At 48.7% G+C, this 19,009-nt stretch overlaps 2 protein-coding genes across 2 annotated transcripts in view; both read left to right on the top strand.

The window, feature by feature from the left end:
• Nucleotides 1-1,517, top strand: part of LOC129811267 (papilin-like) — a 116,748-nt gene extending 115,231 nt beyond the window's left edge. Inside the window, exon 28 of the mRNA XM_055862439.1 lies at nt 1,287-1,517. Within this exon, the coding sequence (XP_055718414.1) occupies nt 1,287-1,459 (173 nt within the window). The 3' untranslated portion in view covers nt 1,460-1,517. The remainder of the gene's footprint in view (nt 1-1,286) is intronic.
• On the top strand, nt 1,497-2,617 carry LOC129811214 (spidroin-1-like). Its single transcript, XM_055862376.1, has 2 exons — nt 1,497-1,993; nt 2,059-2,617. Exons 1-2 carry the CDS (start codon nt 1,497-1,499, stop codon nt 2,615-2,617), a joined length of 1,056 nt encoding a protein of 351 aa, XP_055718351.1.
• The last annotated feature ends 16,392 nt before the right edge of the window (nt 2,618-19,009 follow it).

The raw sequence follows: 19,009 nt of genomic DNA on the forward strand, positions 1-19,009 counted from the left end.
ATCTGTGATCTTTTTTGTTTTGTTTTTTATCAATTTCAATTGTGCTTCTTTTGCCGTTTGCCTGAATATATAGTTGATGTTTTGTACTGCTAGATTGATGCCTTCTTTACTGTGAGTGAATGTGGTATCCAGAAAGTTATCTAAGAGTGTTTGGATATTTTGGTTCCAGGTTGCTTTCTGGTATTCTTCTGTGCTGTTTTGGGCCCATCTGTATGAATTTCTGATGTTGTACAGCTTACTGGGCTGTGAATGTGTGGTTGTTTCCATGTCTGTTCTTTTGAGGAACAATGTAATTTGGCTGTGATCAGACAGAGGTGTTAGTGGCTTGACAGTGAATGAGCTGAGAGAGAAAGGGTCAATGTCTGTGATCATATAGTCTACTGTACTGTGGCCAAGAGGTGAGCAGTAGGTGAATCTCCCCAAAGAGTCCCCCCGTAACCTACCATTGACAAAGTACAGACCCAGGCTTCTACAGAGCTGCAAAAGATCCCTTCCGTTTTTGTTGACGGTGCTGTCACTGTTGTTTCTATGGGGGAGATTAAGGCAGTTAGAAACAGTATGGCCTGTAATAAAGCTGTCCCCTCGTGTGCTCGTTAGATCAGGTAGTGTTCCTGTGCGCGCATTTGTGTCCCCACAGATGAGCACATTTCCCTGGGCCTGGAAATGGCACGTCTCTTCCTCAAGGGTAGGGAAGATCTCCTCTGAGTAATATGGGGATTCTGAGGGGGGGATATAAATTGCGCAAAGGAACACATCTTTTTCTGTCAGTACAAGTTCTTTTTTCAGTTTTAACCAAATGTGATATTTGCCAATTTTGAGGGGGTCAATTAGATGTTGTAGTTCGGATTTGTACCAAATGATCAGTCCTCCAGAGTCTCTGCCTCTATTGACTCTCTCTCTCTCTCTCTCTCTTTATGTCTCTCTCTCTCTCTGTCTCTCTCTCTCTCTCTTTATGTCTCTCTCTCTCTCTGTCTCTCTCTCTCTCTTTATGTCTCTCTCTGTCTCTGTCTCTCTCTCTCTCTCTCTCTCTCTCTCTCTTTATGTCTCTCTCTCTTTATGTCTCTCTCTGTCTCTCTCTGTCTCTCTCTCTCTCTCTTTATGTCTCCCTCTGTCTCTGTCTCTGTCTCTCTCTCTCTCTCTCTCTCTCTCTCTCTCTCTCTCTCTCTCTCTCTCTCTCTCTCTCTCTCTCTCTCTCTCTCTCTCTCTCTCTGTCTCTCTCTCTTTGTGTCTCTCTCTTTCTCTCTCTCTTTCTCTGTCTATCTCTCCCCCTCTCTCTACCCCTGTAGAGCTGGATACAGGTCTTGGTGTGCCAGCCGAGTGTGTGGACCAACCAGAGCTGGCTAACTGTGAGCTGATAGTGTACGCCCGTCTGTGTACCAGCCAGTACTACTCTAGTTTCTGCTGTGCCAGCTGTGCCAGGCACGCCAAGGGAGAGGACAGATACGGACAGGTAGGGTAAGGCCCAGGGGGGCAACGAGGTCATGGCCTGCTAGGGTATGGGCCAGGGGGCAAGGAGGGCCAGGGGACAAGGAGGGCCAGGGGGCAAGGAGGACCAGGGGACAAGGAGGGCCAGGGGGCAAGGAGGGCCAGGGGACAAGGAGGGCCAGGGGGCAAGGAGGGCCAGGGGACAAGGAGGGCCAGGGGGCAAGGAGGGCCAGGGGGTAAGGAGGGCCAGGGGACAAGGAGGGCCAGGGGGCAAGGAGGGCCAGGGGGTAAGGAGGACCAGGGGACAAGGAGGGCCAGGGGGCAAGGAGGGCAAGGAGGGCCAGGGGGCAAGGAGGGCCAGGGGACAAGGAGGGCCAGGGGGCAAGGAGGGCCAGGGGACAAGGAGGGCCAGGGGGCAAGGAGGGCCAGGGGGTAAGGAGGGCCAGGGGACAAGGAGGGCCAGGGGGCAAGGAGGGCCAGGGGGTAAGGAGGACCAGGGGACAAGGAGGGCCAGGGGGCAAGGAGGGCCAGGGGGCAAGGAGGGCCAGGGGGCAAGGAGGGCCAGGGGGTAAGGAGGGCCAGGGGACAAGGAGGGCCAGGGGGCAAGGAGGGCCAGGGGGTAAGGGGGACCAGGGGACCAGGAGGGCCAGGGGGCAAGGAGGGCCAGGGGGCAAGGAGGGCCAGGGGGCAAGGAGGGCCAGGGGGCAAGGAGGGCCAGGGGACAAGGAGGGCCAGGGGACAAGGAGGACCAGGGGGCAAGGAGGGCCAGGGGGCAAGGAGGGCCAGGGGACCAGGGGGCAAGGAGGACCAGGGGACAAGGAGGACCAGGGGACAAGGAGGGCCAGGGGGCAAGGAGGGCCAGGGGGCAAGGAGGGCCAGGGGGCAAGGAGGGCCAGGGGGCAAGGAGGGCCAGGGGACAAGGAGGGCCAGGGGACAAGGAGGGCCAGGGGACAAGGAGGGCCAGGGGGCAAGGAGGGCCAGGGGGCAAGGAGGACCAGGGGGCAAGGAGGACCAGGGGACCAGGGGGCAAGGAGGACCAGGGGACCAGGGGGCAAGGAGGGCCAGGGGACAAGGAGGACCAGGGGACAAGGAGGACCAGGGGGAAAGGAGTGCCAGTGTACCAGGAGCAAAAGGGGGACCGGGGCAAAGGGTGCAAGGAGGGCCAGACGGCCAAATGGGGCCCTGTGGATAGACTGTGGGAGGGGAGGTGTCCTGGCTGGGGCCCTGTGGATAGACTGTGGGAAGGGAAGGGTCCTGGCTGTGGCCCTGTGGATAGACTGTGGGAGGGGAGGTGTCCTGGCTGGGGCCCTGTGGATAGACTGTGGGAAGGGTCCTGGTTGGGGCCCTGTGGATAGACTGTGGGAAGGGAGGTGTCCTGGCTGGGGCCCTGTGGATAGACTGTGGGAAGGGAGGTGTCCTGGCTGGGGCCCTGTGGATAGCCTGGTCCCGGATATGTCTGTGCTGTCTCAACTCTTATGGACGTTAGGAGTTGGCTAGACATCACAAGAAGATCTGAGAACAGGCTATGGTGTGGAGGGCCTGGAGTTTAGTACCGGGACACATATCTCTGAACTAAACTTGCAAACAGACTGCACCATACCTTTCTATGTAAAGGGACTGTCGTCATGTTTCAATCATTCACTGTGTAAGAATCAAAGGGACTGTCGTCAAGAATCAAATGGAGTGACTCTTTATGTTTTATCTGCACCTGTTCAGATAGAGCTGTATTATCTAGATTCTGCTTTCGTTCAGGGAATGTACTATACTGTACGATCTACATTGAGTGAACAAAACATTAAGAATAGCTTCCTAATATTGACTTGCTCCGCCCCCTCTACAAGGCATGGCCTCTACAAGGTGTCTAAAGCGTTCCACAGGGATGCTGGCCCATGTTGACTGCAATGCTTTCCACAATTGCGTTAAGTTGTCTGGATCTTCTCTGTGTGCTTGACAATTCTTGATAAACACGGGGAACTGTTGAGCGTGAAAAACCCAGCAGCGTTGCAGTTCTTGACACAAACCGGTGCGCCTGGCACCTACTACCATACCCCGTTCAAAGGCACTTACATTTTTTGTCTTGTCCTTTCACCCTCTGAATGGAACACATACACAATCCATGTCTCAAGGCTTAAAAATCCTTCTTTAACCCGTCTTCTCCCCTTCATCTACACTGATTGAAGAGGATTTAACAGGTGACATCAATAAGGTATTATATCTTTCACCTGGATTCACCTGGTCAGTCTGTCATGAAAAGAGCAAGTGTTCTTAATGTTTTGTCCACTCAGTGCCTTCACACCCGTTGACTTTTGTTGTGTTTACAGCCTGAATTTGAAATGGATTAAATTAATATTGTTTTGTCACTGATCTACCCCATAATGTCAAAGAATTATGTTTTATTGGGAACATACTGTCTTAGCTAAGAGGGACTGGTTGTTATGGAGATAAGAGGGACTGGTTGTTATGGAGATAAGAGGGACTGGTTGTTATGGAGATAAGAGGGACTGGTTGTTATGGAGATAAGAGGGACTGGTTGTTATGGAGATAAGAGGGACTGGTTGCTGTGGAGCTAAGAGGGACTGGTTGTTATGGAGATAAGAGGGACTGGTTGTTATGGAGATAAGAGGGACTGGTTGTTATGGAGATAAGAGGGACTGGTTGTTATGGAGCTAAGAGGGACTGGTTGTTATGGAGATAAGAGGGACTGGTTGCTGTGGAGCTAAGAGGGACTGGTTGCTGTGGAGCTAAGAGGGACTGGTTGCTGTGGAGCTAAGAGGGACTGGTTGCTGTGGAGCTAAGAGGGACTGGTTGCTGTGGAGCTAAGAGGGACTGGTTGCTGTGGAGATAAGCGGGACTGGTTGCTCTGGAACTAAGAGGGACTGGTTGCTGTGGAGCTAAGAGGGACTGGTTGCTGTGGAGATAAGAGGGACTGGTTGTTGTGGAGCTAAGAGGGACTGGTTGCTGTGGAGATAAGAGGGACTGGTTGTTGTGGAGCTAAGAGGGACTGGTTGTTATGGAGATAAGAGGGACTGGTTGTTGTGGAGCTAAGAGGGACTGGTTGTTGTGGAGCTAAGAGGGACTGGTTGTTATGGACATAAGAGGGACTGGTTGTTATGGAGATAAGAGGGACTGGTTGCTAAGAGGGACTGGTTGCTAAGAGGGACTGGTTGCTGTGGAGCTAAGAGGGACTGGTTGTTGTGGAGATAAGAGGGACTGGTTGCTCTGGAGCTAAGAGGGACTGGTTGCTGTGGAGATAAGAGAGACTGGTTGCTCTGGAGCTAAGAGGGACTGGTTGCTGTGGAGATAAGAGGGACTGGTTGCTGTGGAGATAAGAGGGACTGGTTGCTAAGAGGGACTGGTTGCTGTGGAGCTAAGAGGGACTGGTTGTTAAGAGGGACTGGTTGCTGTGGAGATAAGAGGGACTGGTTGTTGTGGAGCTAAGAGGGACTGGTTGCTGTGGAGATAAGAGGGACTGGTTGTTATGGAGATAAGAGGGACTGGTTGCTGTGGAGATAAGAGGGACTGGTTGTTATGGAGATAAGAGGGACTGGTTGTTATGGAGATAAGAGGGACTGGTTGTTATGGAGATAAGAGGGACTGGTTGTTATGGAGATAAGAGGGACTGGTTGCTAAGAGGGACTGGTTGCTAAGAGGGACTGGTTGCTGTGGAGCTAAGAGGGACTGGTTGTTGTGGAGATAAGAGGGACTGGTTGCTCTGGAGCTAAGAGGGACTGGTTGCTGTGGAGATAAGAGGGACTGGTTGCTAAGAGGGACTGGTTGCTGTGGAGCTAAGAGGGACTGGTTGCTGTGGAGATAAGAGGGACTGGTTGCTCTGGAGCTAAGAGGGACTGGTTGCTGTGGAGATAAGAGGGACTGGTTGCTGTGGAGATAAGAGGGACTGGTTGCTAAGAGGGACTGGTTGCTGTGGAGCTAAGAGGGACTGGTTGCTGTGGAGCTAAGAGGGACTGGTTGTTGTGGAGCTAAGAGGGACTGGTTGCTGTGGAGCTAAGAGGGACTGGTTGCTGTGGAGCTAAGAGGGACTGGTTGCTGTGGAGCTAAGAGGGACTGGTTGCTGTGGAGCTAAGAGGGACTGGTTGCTGTGGAGCTAAGAGGGACTGGTTGCTGTGGAGCTAAGAGGGACTGGTTGTTGTGGAGCTAAGAGGGACTGGTTGTTGTGGAGCTAAGAGGGACTGGTTGCTGTGGAGCTAAGAGGGACTGGTTGTTATGGAGCTAAGAGGGACTGGTTGTTGTGGAGCTAAGAGGGACTGGTTGCTGTGGAGCTAAGAGGGACTGGTTGCTCTGGAGCTAAGAGGGACTGGTTGCTGTGGAGATAAGAGGGACTGGTTGCTGTGGAGATAAGAGGGACTGGTTGCTAAGAGGGACTGGTTGCTGTGGAGCTAAGAGGGACTGGTTGCTGTGGAGCTAAGAGGGACTGGTTGTTGTGGAGCTAAGAGGGACTGGTTGCTGTGGAGCTAAGAGGGACTGGTTGCTGTGGAGCTAAGAGGGACTGGTTGTTATGGAGCTAAGAGGGACTGGTTGTTGTGGAGCTAAGAGGGACTGGTTGCTGTGGAGCTAAGAGGGACTGGTTGTTGTGGAGCTAAGAGGGACTGGTTGCTCTGGAACTAAGAGGGACTGGTTGTTGTGGAGATAAGAGGGACTGGTTGCTGTGGAGCTAAGAGGGACTGGTTGCTGTGGAGATAAGAGGGACTGGTTGCCGTGGAGCTAAGAGGGACTGGTTGTTGTGGAGCTAAGAGGGACTGGTTGTTATGGAACTAAGAGGGACTGGTTGTTGTGGAGCTAAGAGGGACTGGTTGTTGTGGAGCTAAGAGGGACTGGTTGCTGTGGAGCTAAGAGGGACTGGTTGTTGTGGAGCTAAGAGGGACTGGTTGCTCTGGAACTAAGAGGGACTGGTTGTTGTGGAGATAAGAGGGACTGGTTGCTGTGGAGATAAGAGGGACTGGTTGTTATGGAGATAAGAGGGACTGGTTGTTGTGGAGCTAAGAGGGACTGGTTGTTGTGGAGCTAAGAGGGACTGGTTGTTATGGAGATGAGAGGGACTGGTTGCTGTGGAGATAAGAGGGACTGGTTGCTGTGGAGCTAAGAGGGACTGGTTGCTCTGGAACTAAGAGGGACTGGTTGTTGTGGAGATAAGAGTGACTGGTTGCTGTGGAGATAAGAGGGACTGGTTGTTATAGAGATAAGAGGGACTGGTTGTTGTGGAGCTAAGAGGGACTGGTTGTTGTGGAGCTAAGAGGGACTGGTTGCTGTGGAGATAAGAGGGACTGGTTGTTATGGAGATAAGAGGGACTGGTTGTTATGGAGATAAGAGGGACTGGTTGTTGTGGAGCTAAGAGGGACTGGTTGCTGCGGAGATAAGAGGGACTGGTTGTTATGGAGATAAGAGGGACTGGTTGTTATGGAGATAAGAGGGACTGGTTGCTAAGAGGGACTGGTTGCTAAGAGGGACTGGTTGCTGTGGAGCTAAGAGGGACTGGTTGTTGTGGAGATAAGAGGGACTGGTTGCTCTGGAGCTAAGAGGGACTGGTTGCTGTGGAGATAAGAGGGACTGGTTGCTCTGGAGCTAAGAGGGACTGGTTACTGTGGAGCTAAGAGGGACTGGTTGCTGTGGAGATAAGAGGGACTGGTTGCTCTGGAGATAAGAGGGACTGGTTGCTAAGAGGGACTGGTTGCTGTGGAGCTTAGAGGGACTGGTTGCTAAGAGGGACTGGTTGCTGTGGAGATAAGAGGGACTGGTTGTTGTGGAGCTAAGAGGGACTGGTTGCTGTGGAGATAAGAGGGACTGGTTGTTGTGGAGCTAAGAGGGACTGGTTGCTGTGGAGCTAAGAGGGACTGGTTGCTGTGGAGATAAGAGGGACTGGTTGCTGTGGAGATAAGAGGGACTGGTTGTTATGGAGATAAGAGGGACTGGTTGCTGTGGAGATAAGAGGGACTGGTTGTTATGGAGATAAGACGGACTGGTTGCTGTGGAGATAAGAGGGACTGGTTGTTATGGAGATAAGAGGGACTGGTTGCTGTGGAGATAAGAGGGACTGGTTGTTATGGAGATAAGAGAGACTGGTTGTTATGGAGATAAGAGGGACTGGTTGTTGTGGAGCTAAGAGGGACTGGTTGCTGTGGAGATAAGAGGGACTGGTTGTTATGGAGATAAGAGGGACTGGTTGTTATGGAGATAAGAGGGACTGGTTGCTAAGAGGGACTGGTTGCTAAGAGGGACTGGTTGCTGTGGAGCTAAGAGGGACTGGTTGTTGTGGAGATAAGAGGGACTGGTTGCTCTGGAGCTAAGAGGGACTGGTTGCTGTGGAGATAAGAGGGACTGGTTGCTCTGGAGCTAAGAGGGACTGGTTGCTGTGGAGATAAGAGGGACTGGTTGCTAAGAGGGACTGGTTGCTGTGGAGCTAAGAGGGACTGGTTGCTGTGGAGTTAAGAGGGACTGGTTGCTCTGGAGCTAAGAGGGACTGGTTGCTGTGGAGATAAGAGGGACTGGTTGCTGTGGAGATAAGAGGGACTGGTTGCTAAGAGGGACTGGTTGCTGTGGAGCTAAGAGGGACTGGTTGCTGTGGAGCTAAGAGAGACTGGTTGCTGTGGAGCTAAGAGGGACTGGTTGCTGTGGAGATAAGAGGGACTGGTTGCTGTGGAGCTAAGAGGGACTGGTTGCTGTGGAGATAAGAGGGACTGGTTGCTGTGGAGCTAAGAGGGACTGGTTGCCGTGGAGCTAAGAGGGACTGGTTGCTTTGGAGCTAAGAGAGACTGGTTGCTGTGGAGCTAAGAGGGACTGGTTGTTATGGAGATAAGAGGGACTGGTTGCTGTGGAGCTAAGAGGGACTGGTTGCTGTGGAGCTAAGAGGGACTGGTTGCTGTGGAGCTAAGAGGGACTGGTTGCTGTGGAGATAAGAGGGACTGGTTGTTGTGGAGCTAAGAGGGACTGGTTGCTAAGAGGGACTGGTTGCTGTGGAGCTAAGAGGGACTGGTTGCTAAGAGGGACTGGTTGCTGTGGAGCTAAGAGGGACTGGTTGCTCTGGAGATAAGAGGGACTGGTTGCTGTGGAGCTAAGAGGGACTGGTTGCTAAGAGGGACTGGTTGCCGTGGAGCTAAGAGGGACTGGTTGCTGTGGAGCTAAGAGGGACTGGTTGTTGTGGAGCTAAGAGGGACTGGTTGCTAAGAGGGACTGGTTGCTGTGGAGCTAAGAGGGACTGGTTGCTGTGGAGCTAAGAGGGACTGGTTGCTGTGGAGATGAGGGACTGGTTGCTGTGGAGCTAAGAAGGACTGGTTGCTGTGGAGCTAAGAGGGACTGGTTGCTGTGGAGCTAAGAGGGACTGGTTGCTGTGGAGCTAAGAGGGACTGGTTGCTGTGGAGCTAAGAGGGACTGGTTGTTGTGGAGCTAAGAGGGACCCCCTCCCACACAGAGAGATACACATGCATCTGTGAGGTCAGGGTCCTTCTTGCCTTGTAGTCAGCTACAAGTAGATTTTTCTTTAAACTGAATCAATTCAACAGTCACTCCATTGTTCTTCCACTGACAAATTGTCTTCCTGCTGTAATCACTGTTTTAACAACTGATATTGTCTTCCTGCTGTACCAGATAAATTCCACTCTTAATCGCTGTTGCTGCTGTATCATATCGACTCATTTTTTACATTTTTGTTTCATTCTACTGTTTTGTAATTATTGTGATTAATAAAAAAATGTGATTTTGATTAAATATTTTGTGGCTGAGTCTATCGGGAACCTCTTGAACAATGCCTCTTGACTCTCACCAAGTCCCTACAGAATTGTCATCAGCTTGAAGAAGTCAAGATTCTCTATAGGAAGCATTGGCAGTAAAGAAAATAGTCCGTACCCCTCATAACCACTAGAGGTCAGGCTAAACCTGAGACTGGTGCTACCACTCATAACCACTAGAGGTCAGGCTAAACCTGAGACTGGTGCTACCCCTCATAACCACTAGAGGTCAGGCTAAACCTGAGACTGGTGCTACCAGTCATAACCACTAGAGGTCAGGCTAAACCTTAGACTGGTGTACTACCACTCATAACCACTAGAGGTCAGGCTAAACCTGAGACTGGTGTAGTACCACTCATAACCACTAGAGGTCAGGCTAAACCTGAGACTGATGTACTACCACTCATAACCACTAGAGGTCAGGCTAAACCTGAGACTGGTGCTACCACTCATAACCACTAGAGGTCAGGCTAAACCTGAGACTGGTGTACTACCACTCATAACCACTAGAGGTCAGGCTAAACCTGAGACTGGTGTACTACCACTCATAACCACTAGAGGTCAGGCTAAACCTGAGACTGGTGTACTACCACTCATAACCACTAGAGGTCAGGCTATACCTGAGACTTGTACTACCACTCATAACCACTAGAGGTCAGGCTATACCTGAGACTGGTGTACTACCACTCATAAGCACTAGAGGTCAGGCTAAACCTGAGACTGGTGTACTACCACTCATAACCACTAGAGGTCAGGCTATACCTGAGACTGTTGTACTACCACTCATAAGCACTAGAGGTCAGGCTAAACCTGAGACTGGTGTAGTACCACTCATAACCACTAGAGGTCAGGCTAAACCTGAGACTGGTGGTACTACCACTCATAACCACTAGAGGTCAGGCTAAACCTGAGACTGGTGTAGTACCACTCATAACCACTAGAGGTCAGGCTAAACCTGAGACTGGTGCTACCACTCATAACCACTAGAGGACATACTAAACCTTAGACTGGTGTACTACCACTCATAACCACTAGAGGTCAGGCTAAACCTGAGACTGGTGCTACCACTCATAACCACTAGAGGACATACTAAACCTTAGACTGGTGTACTACCACTCATAACCACTAGAGGTCAGGCTAAACCTGAGACTGGTGCTACCACTCATAACCACTAGAGGTCAGGCTAAACCTGAGACTGGTGCTACCCCTCATAACCACTAGAGGTCAGGCTAAACCTGAGACTGGTGCTACCAGTCATAACCACTAGAGGTCAGGCTAAACCTTAGACTGGTGTACTACCACTCATAACCACTAGAGGTCAGGCTAAACCTGAGACTGGTGTAGTACCACTCATAACCACTAGAGGTCAGGCTAAACCTGAGACTGATGTACTACCACTCATAACCACTAGAGGTCAGGCTAAACCTGAGACTGGTGCTACCACTCATAACCACTAGAGGTCAGGCTAAACCTGAGACTGGTGTACTACCACTCATAACCACTAGAGGTCAGGCTAAACCTGAGACTGGTGTACTACCACTCATAACCACTAGAGGTCAGGCTAAACCTGAGACTGGTGTACTACCACTCATAACCACTAGAGGTCAGGCTATACCTGAGACTTGTACTACCACTCATAACCACTAGAGGTCAGGCTATACCTGAGACTGGTGTACTACCACTCATAAGCACTAGAGGTCAGGCTAAACCTGAGACTGGTGTACTACCACTCATAACCACTAGAGGTCAGGCTATACCTGAGACTGTTGTACTACCACTCATAAGCACTAGAGGTCAGGCTAAACCTGAGACTGGTGTAGTACCACTCATAACCACTAGAGGTCAGGCTAAACCTGAGACTGGTGGTACTACCACTCATAACCACTAGAGGTCAGGCTAAACCTGAGACTGGTGTAGTACCACTCATAACCACTAGAGGTCAGGCTAAACCTGAGACTGGTGCTACCACTCATAACCACTAGAGGACATACTAAACCTTAGACTGGTGTACTACCACTCATAACCACTAGAGGTCAGGCTAAACCTGAGACTGGTGCTACCACTCATAACCACTAGAGGACATACTAAACCTTAGACTGGTGTACTACCACTCATAACCACTAGAGGTCAGGCTAAACCTGAGACTGGTGTACTACCACTCATAACCACTAGAGGTCAGGCTAAACCTGAGACTGGTGTACTACCACTCATAACCACTAGAGGTCAGGCTAAACCTGAGACTGGTGCTACCACTCATAACCACTAGAGGTCAGGCTAAACCTGAGACTGGTACTACCACTCATAACCACTAGAGGACATACTAAACCTGAGACTGATGTACTACCACTCATAACCACTAGAGGTCAGGCTAAACCTGAGACTGGTGTTACCACTCATAACCACTAGAGGTCAGGCTATACCTGAGACTTGTACTACCAATCATAACCACTAGAGGTCAGGCTATACCTGAGACTGGTGTACTACCACTCATAAGCACTAGAGGTCAGGCTAAACCTGAGACTGGTGTACTACCACTCATAACCACTAGAGGTCAGGCTATACCTGAGACTGGTGTTACCACTCATAACCACTAGAGGTCAGGCTATACCTGAGACTTGTACTACCACTCATAACCACTAGAGGTCAGGCTATACCTGAGACTGGTGTACTACCACTCATAAGCACTGGAGGTCAGGCTAAACCTGAGACTGGTGTACTACCACTCATAACCACTAGAGGTCAGGCTAAACCTGAGACTGGTGTAGTACCACTCATAACCACTAGAGGTTAGGCTAAACCTGAGACTGGTGGTACTACCACTCATAACCACTAGAGGTCAGGCTAAACCTGAGACTGGTGCTACCACTCATAACCACTAGAGGACATACTAAACCTTAGACTGGTGTACTACCACTCATAACCACTAGAGGTCAGGCTAAACCTGAGACTGGTGTACTACCACTCATAACCACTAGAGGTCAGGCTAAACCTGAGACTGGTGTACTACCACTGAACTTCCGACGCCGAACAGGATGGCTGCCTCGCTTCGCGTTCCTTGGAAAATATGCAGTATTTTGTTTTTCTATGTGTTATTTCTTACATTGGTACCCCGGGTGATCTTAAGTTTCATTACATACAGCCGGGAGGAACTACTGAATATACGATTAACGTCAACCAACCACCCTTCCTACCAGGAATATGACTTTCCCGAAACGGATCCAGTGTCTTGCCTTCCACCCAATACAATGGACCTGATCCCAGCCGGCGAAGCTACACGACGCCGAAAAAGGGGCAAACGTAGCGGTCTCCTGGTCAGACTTCGGAGACGAGCACATCGCGCTCCACTCCCTAGCATACTACTCGCCAATGTCCAGTCTCTTGAGAATAAGGTCGATGAAATCCGAGCACGGGTAACATTCGAGAGAGACATCAGGGATTGCAACGTGCTCTGCTTCACGGAAACATGGCTAACTGAAAAGACGCTAACGGAGTCGGTGCAGCCAGCTGGTTTCTTCACGCATCGCGCAGACAGAAACATACATCTTTCTGGTAAGAAGAGGGGCGGGGGGGTATGCCTCATGATTAACGAGACGTGGTGTGACCATCATAACAACACTCAGGAACTAAAGTCATTCTGTTCACCTGATCTAGAACTCCTCACAATCAAATGTAGACCGCATTATCTACCAAGGGAATTCACTTCGGTCATAATCACAGCCGTATATATTCCCCCCCAAGCAGACACATCGATGGCCCTGAACGAACTCTATCTGACTCTCTGTAAACTGGAAACCACACACCCTGAGGCTGCATTCATCGTAGCTGGGGATTTTAACAAGGCTAATCTAAAAACAAAACTCCCTAAATTCTATCAGCACATCGATTGTCCGACCAGGGCTGGCAGAACTCTGGACCATTGTTATACTAACTTCCGCGACGCATATAAGGCCCTCCCCCGCCCTCCTTTCGGAAAAGCTGACCACGACTCCATTTTGTTGATTCCAGCCTACAAACAGAAATTAAAACTACAAGCTCCCGCGCTCAGGTCTGTTCAACGCTGGTCCGACCAATCTGAATCCACGCTTCAAGACTGCTTTGATCACGCGGATTGGAATATGTTCCGCACGGCGTCCAACAACAACAATGATGAATATGCAGATTCGGTGAGCGAGTTCATTAGGAAGTGCAATGACGATGTCGTACCCAGAGCAACGATTAAAACATTCCCAAACCAGAAACCGTGGATTAACGGCAGCATTCGCGTGAAACTGAAAGCGAGAACCACTGCTTTTAACCAGGGCAAGGTGACCGGAAACATGACCGAATACACACAGTGTAGCTATTCTCTCCGCAAGGCTATCAAACAGGCTAAGTCCCAGTACAGAGACAAAATTGAATCGCAATTCAACAGCTCAGACACAAGGGGTATGTGGCAGGGTCTACAGTCTATCACGGATTACAAAAAGAAAAGCAGCCCCGTCGCGGATCAGGATGTCTTGCTCCCAGACAGGCTAAATACCTTTTTTGCCCGCTTTGAGGATAATACAGTGCCACTGACACGGCCCACTACCAAAACCTGCGGGCTCTCCTTCACTGCAGCCGAGGTGAGTAAAACATTTAAACGTGTTAACCCTCGCAAGGCTGCAGGCCCAGACGGCATTCCCAGCCGCGTCCTCAGAGCATGCGCAGACCAGCTGGCTGGTGTGTTTACGGACATATTCAATCAATCCTTAGCCCAGTCTGCTGTTCCCACATGCTTCAAGAGGGCCACCATTGTTCCTGTTCCCAAGAAAGCTAAGGTAACTGAGCTAAACGACTACCGCCCCGTAGCACTCACTTCCGTCATCATGAAGTGCTTTGAGAGACTAGTCAAGGACCATATCACCTCCACCCTACCGGACACCCTAGACCCACTCCAATTTGCTTACCGACCCAATAGGTCCACAGACGACGCAATCGCAACCACACTGCACACTGCCCTAACCCATCTGGACAAGAGGAATACCTATGTGAGAATGCTGTTCATCGACTACAGCTCAGCATTTAACACCATAGTACCCTCCAAACTCGTCATCAAGCTCGAGACCCTGGGCCTCGACCCCGCCCTGTGCAACTGGGTCCTGGACTTCCTGACGGGCCGCCCCCAGGTGGTGAGGGTAGGTAACAACATCTCCACCCCGCTGATCCTCAACACTGGGGCCCCACAAGGGTGCGTTCTGAGCCCTCTCCTGTACTCCCTGTTCACCCACGACTGCGTGGCCATGCACGCCTCCAACTCAATCATCAAGTTTGCGGACGACACTACAGTGGTAGGCTTGATTACCAACAACGACGAGACGGCCTACAGGGAGGAGGTGAGGGCCCTCGGAGTGTGGTGTCAGGAAAATAACCTCACACTCAACGTCAACAAAACAAAGGAGATGATTGTGGACTTCAGGAAACAGCAGAGGGAGCTCCCCCCTATCCACATCGACGGGTCAGTAGTGGAGAAGGTGGAAAGTTTTAAGTTCCTCGGTGTACACATCACGGACAAACTGAATTGGTCCACCCACACAGACAGCGTTGTGAAGAAGGCGCAGCAGCGCCTCTTCAACCTCAGGAGGCTGAAGAAATTCGGCTTGTCACCAAAAGCACTCACAAACTTCTACAGATGCACAATCGAGAGCATCCTGTCGGGCTGTATCACCGCCTGGTACGGCAACTGCTCCGCACACAACCGTAAGGCTCTCCAGAGGGTAGTGAGGTCGGCAGAACGCATCACCCGGGGCAAACTACCTGCCCTTCAGGACACCTACACCACCCGATGTCACAGGAAGGCCATAAAGATCATCAAGGACAACAACCACCCAAGCCACTACCTGTTCACCCCGCTATCATCCAGAAGGCGAGGTCAGTACAGGTGCATCCAAGCAGGGACCGAGAGACTGAAAAACAGCTTCTATCTCAAGGCCATCAGACTGTTAAACAGCCACCACTAACATTTAGCGGCCGCTGCCAACAAACTGACTCAGCTCCAGCCACCTTAAAAATGGGAATTGATGGAAATTATGTAAAAATGTACCACCAGCCACTTTAAACAATGCCACCTAATATAATGTTTACATACCCTACATTACACATCTCTTATGTATATGTATATACTGTACTCTATATCATCTACTGCATCTTGCCATCTTTATGTAATACATGTACCACTAGCCACTTTAAACTATGCCACTTTATGTTTACATACCCTACATTACTCATCTCATAGGTATATACCGTACTCTATACCATCTACTGCATCTTGCCTATGCCGTTCTGTACCACCACTCATTCATATATCTTTATGTACATATTCTTTATCCCTTTACACTTGCGTGTATAAGGTAGTAGTTGCGGAATTGTTAGGTTAGATTACTTGTTGTTATTACTGCATTGTCGGAACTAGAAGCACAAGCATTTCGCTACACTCGCATTAACATCTGCTAACCATGTGTATGTGACTAATACATTTGATTTGATTTGATTTGATTTGATAACCACTAGAGGTCAGGCTAAACCTGAGACTAGTGCTACCACTGGATCTGTTACGTGTTTCATTGTGTGTGGGTGCGGGGGGAGGGGGGGGGGGTGCGCCTTGCGAGCTATCTGGAGGTCGGGTAGCATATTAACACGCCACAAGCCATGAAATAAATATTTAGAATGACTGGAAATTAGCTTTGAAAACTGCACATATTTCTCTCAGTCTCATGGCAAAATGTATAGAATAGCAGGAAATTTACGTTCAGGGGACTTTTATGAGGAAAAATATGTTTTGTGAAACATCACCGTTGAGTTCACACACACACGCACGCACGCACGCACGTACGCACGCACACACACACCATCATTAAGAGTCATTAACTCTCACAGGGACAACATGTTACAGCAGGCACTGTCAATGGTCTTTTGAAATAGAGTGTTTAAATGTGGTGCTGCTATTGACAGTGAGTTGATTACAGGAATCATGATCTTCTCCACTTTCCAGATCAACAGATTGCATGGTGCTGTAACAGCCATCAGAGCTGGAACACTGTATTCCCAGGGACTCACAGTAACAGGACTGGAGACGTGAGTCTTAGAAACTCCTTTCAGAACAGTATAGGGAGTTGTATATAATGTACAAGTACATTCATAGAACATAGTTAACACAGGGGAGATACTAAACAGTATAGGGAATTGTAAATAATGTACATTTAGATTCATAGAACATAGTTAACACAGGGGAGATACTAAACAGTGTAGGGAGTTGTATATAATGTACATTTACATTCATAGAACATAGTTAACTCAGGGGAGATACTAAACAGTGTAGGGAATTGTATATAATGTATACATTCATAGAACATAGTTAACACAGGGGAGATACTAAACAGTGTAGGGAGTTGTATATAATGTACATTTACATTCATAGAACATAGTTAACACAGGGGAGATACTAAACAGTGTAGGGAGTTGTATATAATGTACATTTACATTCATAGAACATAGTTAACACAGGGGAGATACTAAACAGTGTAGGGAGTTGTATATAATGTACATTTACATTCATAGAACATAGTTAACACAGGGGAGATACTAAACAGTGTAGGGAATTGTATATAATGTACATTTACATTCATAGAACATAGTTAACACAGGGGAGATACTAAACAGTGTAGGGAATTGTATATAATGTACATTTACATTCATAGAACATAGTTAACACAGGGGAGATACTAAACAGTATAGGGAATTGTATATAATGTACATTTTCATTCATAGAACATAGTTAACTCAGGGGAGATACTAAACAGTGTAGGGAATTGTATATAATGTACATTTACATTCATAGAACATAGTTAACACAGGGGAGATACTAAACAGTGTAGGGAATTGTATATAATGTACATTTTCATTCATAGAACATAGTTAACTCAGGGGAGATACTAAACAGTGTAGGGAATTGTATATAATGTACATTTACATTCATAGAACATAGAAACATAACCCAGGTGAGATACTAAACAGTATATGCATTGGGCACTCCACTAAACAAGATATCCTACACTACTTGTCATTTCTTTGCACCAGATTCAACAGAAACAGCTGTGTATGTGACTGTGACAACATATGTGACACAGATAGAAATGGAACATTCTCCCTCGTCAACCCCTCTGTGACAAACGGTTGTGTTTGCAGAAACCCGAGGAGAGCAGAGGGAGGGTTTGGGTTGTGGTGAGATGGAAGGGAACATGTTCGTTGTTTCTCATCATCCTGCCTGTGTTTCAGCTCTCAGGGTGTTGTGTCTCTCTCACCACATCCTCTCAGTGGCTGTTTCTCTCTCTCTCTCTCTCTCTCTCTCACACACACACACACACACACACACACACACACACACACACACACACACACACACACACACACACACACACACACACACACACACACACACACACACACACACACCACATCCTCTCATTGGCTACAGACAGGACAGGAGAGACAGGAGTTATACTGCCATCAGTACCTCATCGCCAGCCCTCACCCAAGTAGGAGTCACACACACACACACACACCGACATACACACACACACACACACACACACACACACACACAGACACACACACACCGACACACACACCCACACACACACCCACACACACACCCACACACACCCACACACACACACACACACGCACACACACACACACACACACACACACACACACACACACACACACACACACACACACACACACACACACACACACACACACACACACACACACACACACACACCACATCCTCTCATTGGCTGTTTCTCTCTCTCCACCCCCACAGAGCTGCAGGCCTCCAGGGCTCAGTTTCACCTCAACCGCTAACACCCCCCCCACTCCTCTACGTGATGGAGAGAGCATCGAACTTCCTGTCACCTTGCTGTTGTTTCGTTGCTCAACCACTTGTATCATATTATATGCCTTTTGCAACTAGTATCAGTCAAATATAATAACCCGCAAGCGGAACTCCTCCCACATTCCACTGAAAAGGCAGAGCGCGAAATTCAAAAGATATTTTTTTTAAATATTTAACTTTCACACATTAACAAGTCCAATACAGCAAATGAAAGATACACATCTTGTGAATCCAGTCAACATGTCCGATTTTTAAAATGTTTTACAGCGAAAACAGCACGTATATTTATGTTAGCTCACCACCAAATGCAAAAAAGCACAGACATTTTTCACAGCACAGGTAGCATGCACAAAACCAACCAAACTAACCAAGAACCAACCAAACTAACCAAGAAACAACTTCATCAGATGACAGTCTTATAACATGTTACACAATAAATCTATGTTTTGTTCGAAAATGTTTGCATATTTGAAGTATAAATCAGTTTTACATTGCAGCTACCATCACAGCTACCGTCACAAATAGCACCGAAGCAGCCAGAGTAATTATAGAGACCAACGTGAAATACCTAAATACTCATCATAAAACATTTCTGAAAAATGCATGGTGTACAGCAATTGAAAGACAAACATCTTGTGAATCCAGCCAATATTTCAGATTTTTTAAGTGTTTTACAGCGAAAACACAATATAGCATTATATTAGCTTACTACAATAGCCTACCACACAACCGCATTCATTCATTCAAGGCACGTTAGCGATAGCGATAGGCACGTTAGCGATAGCGAATAAACCAGCAAAAGATATTAATTATTTCACTAACCTTCTCAAAATTCATCAGATGACAGTCCCATAACATCATATTACACAATACATATATGGTTTGTTCGAAAATGTGCATATTTAGAGCTGATATCCGTGGTTATACATT

Source organism: Salvelinus fontinalis, chromosome 15 (assembly GCF_029448725.1).
Source record: "Salvelinus fontinalis isolate EN_2023a chromosome 15, ASM2944872v1, whole genome shotgun sequence".
NCBI lineage: Eukaryota > Metazoa > Chordata > Actinopteri > Salmoniformes > Salmonidae > Salvelinus > Salvelinus fontinalis.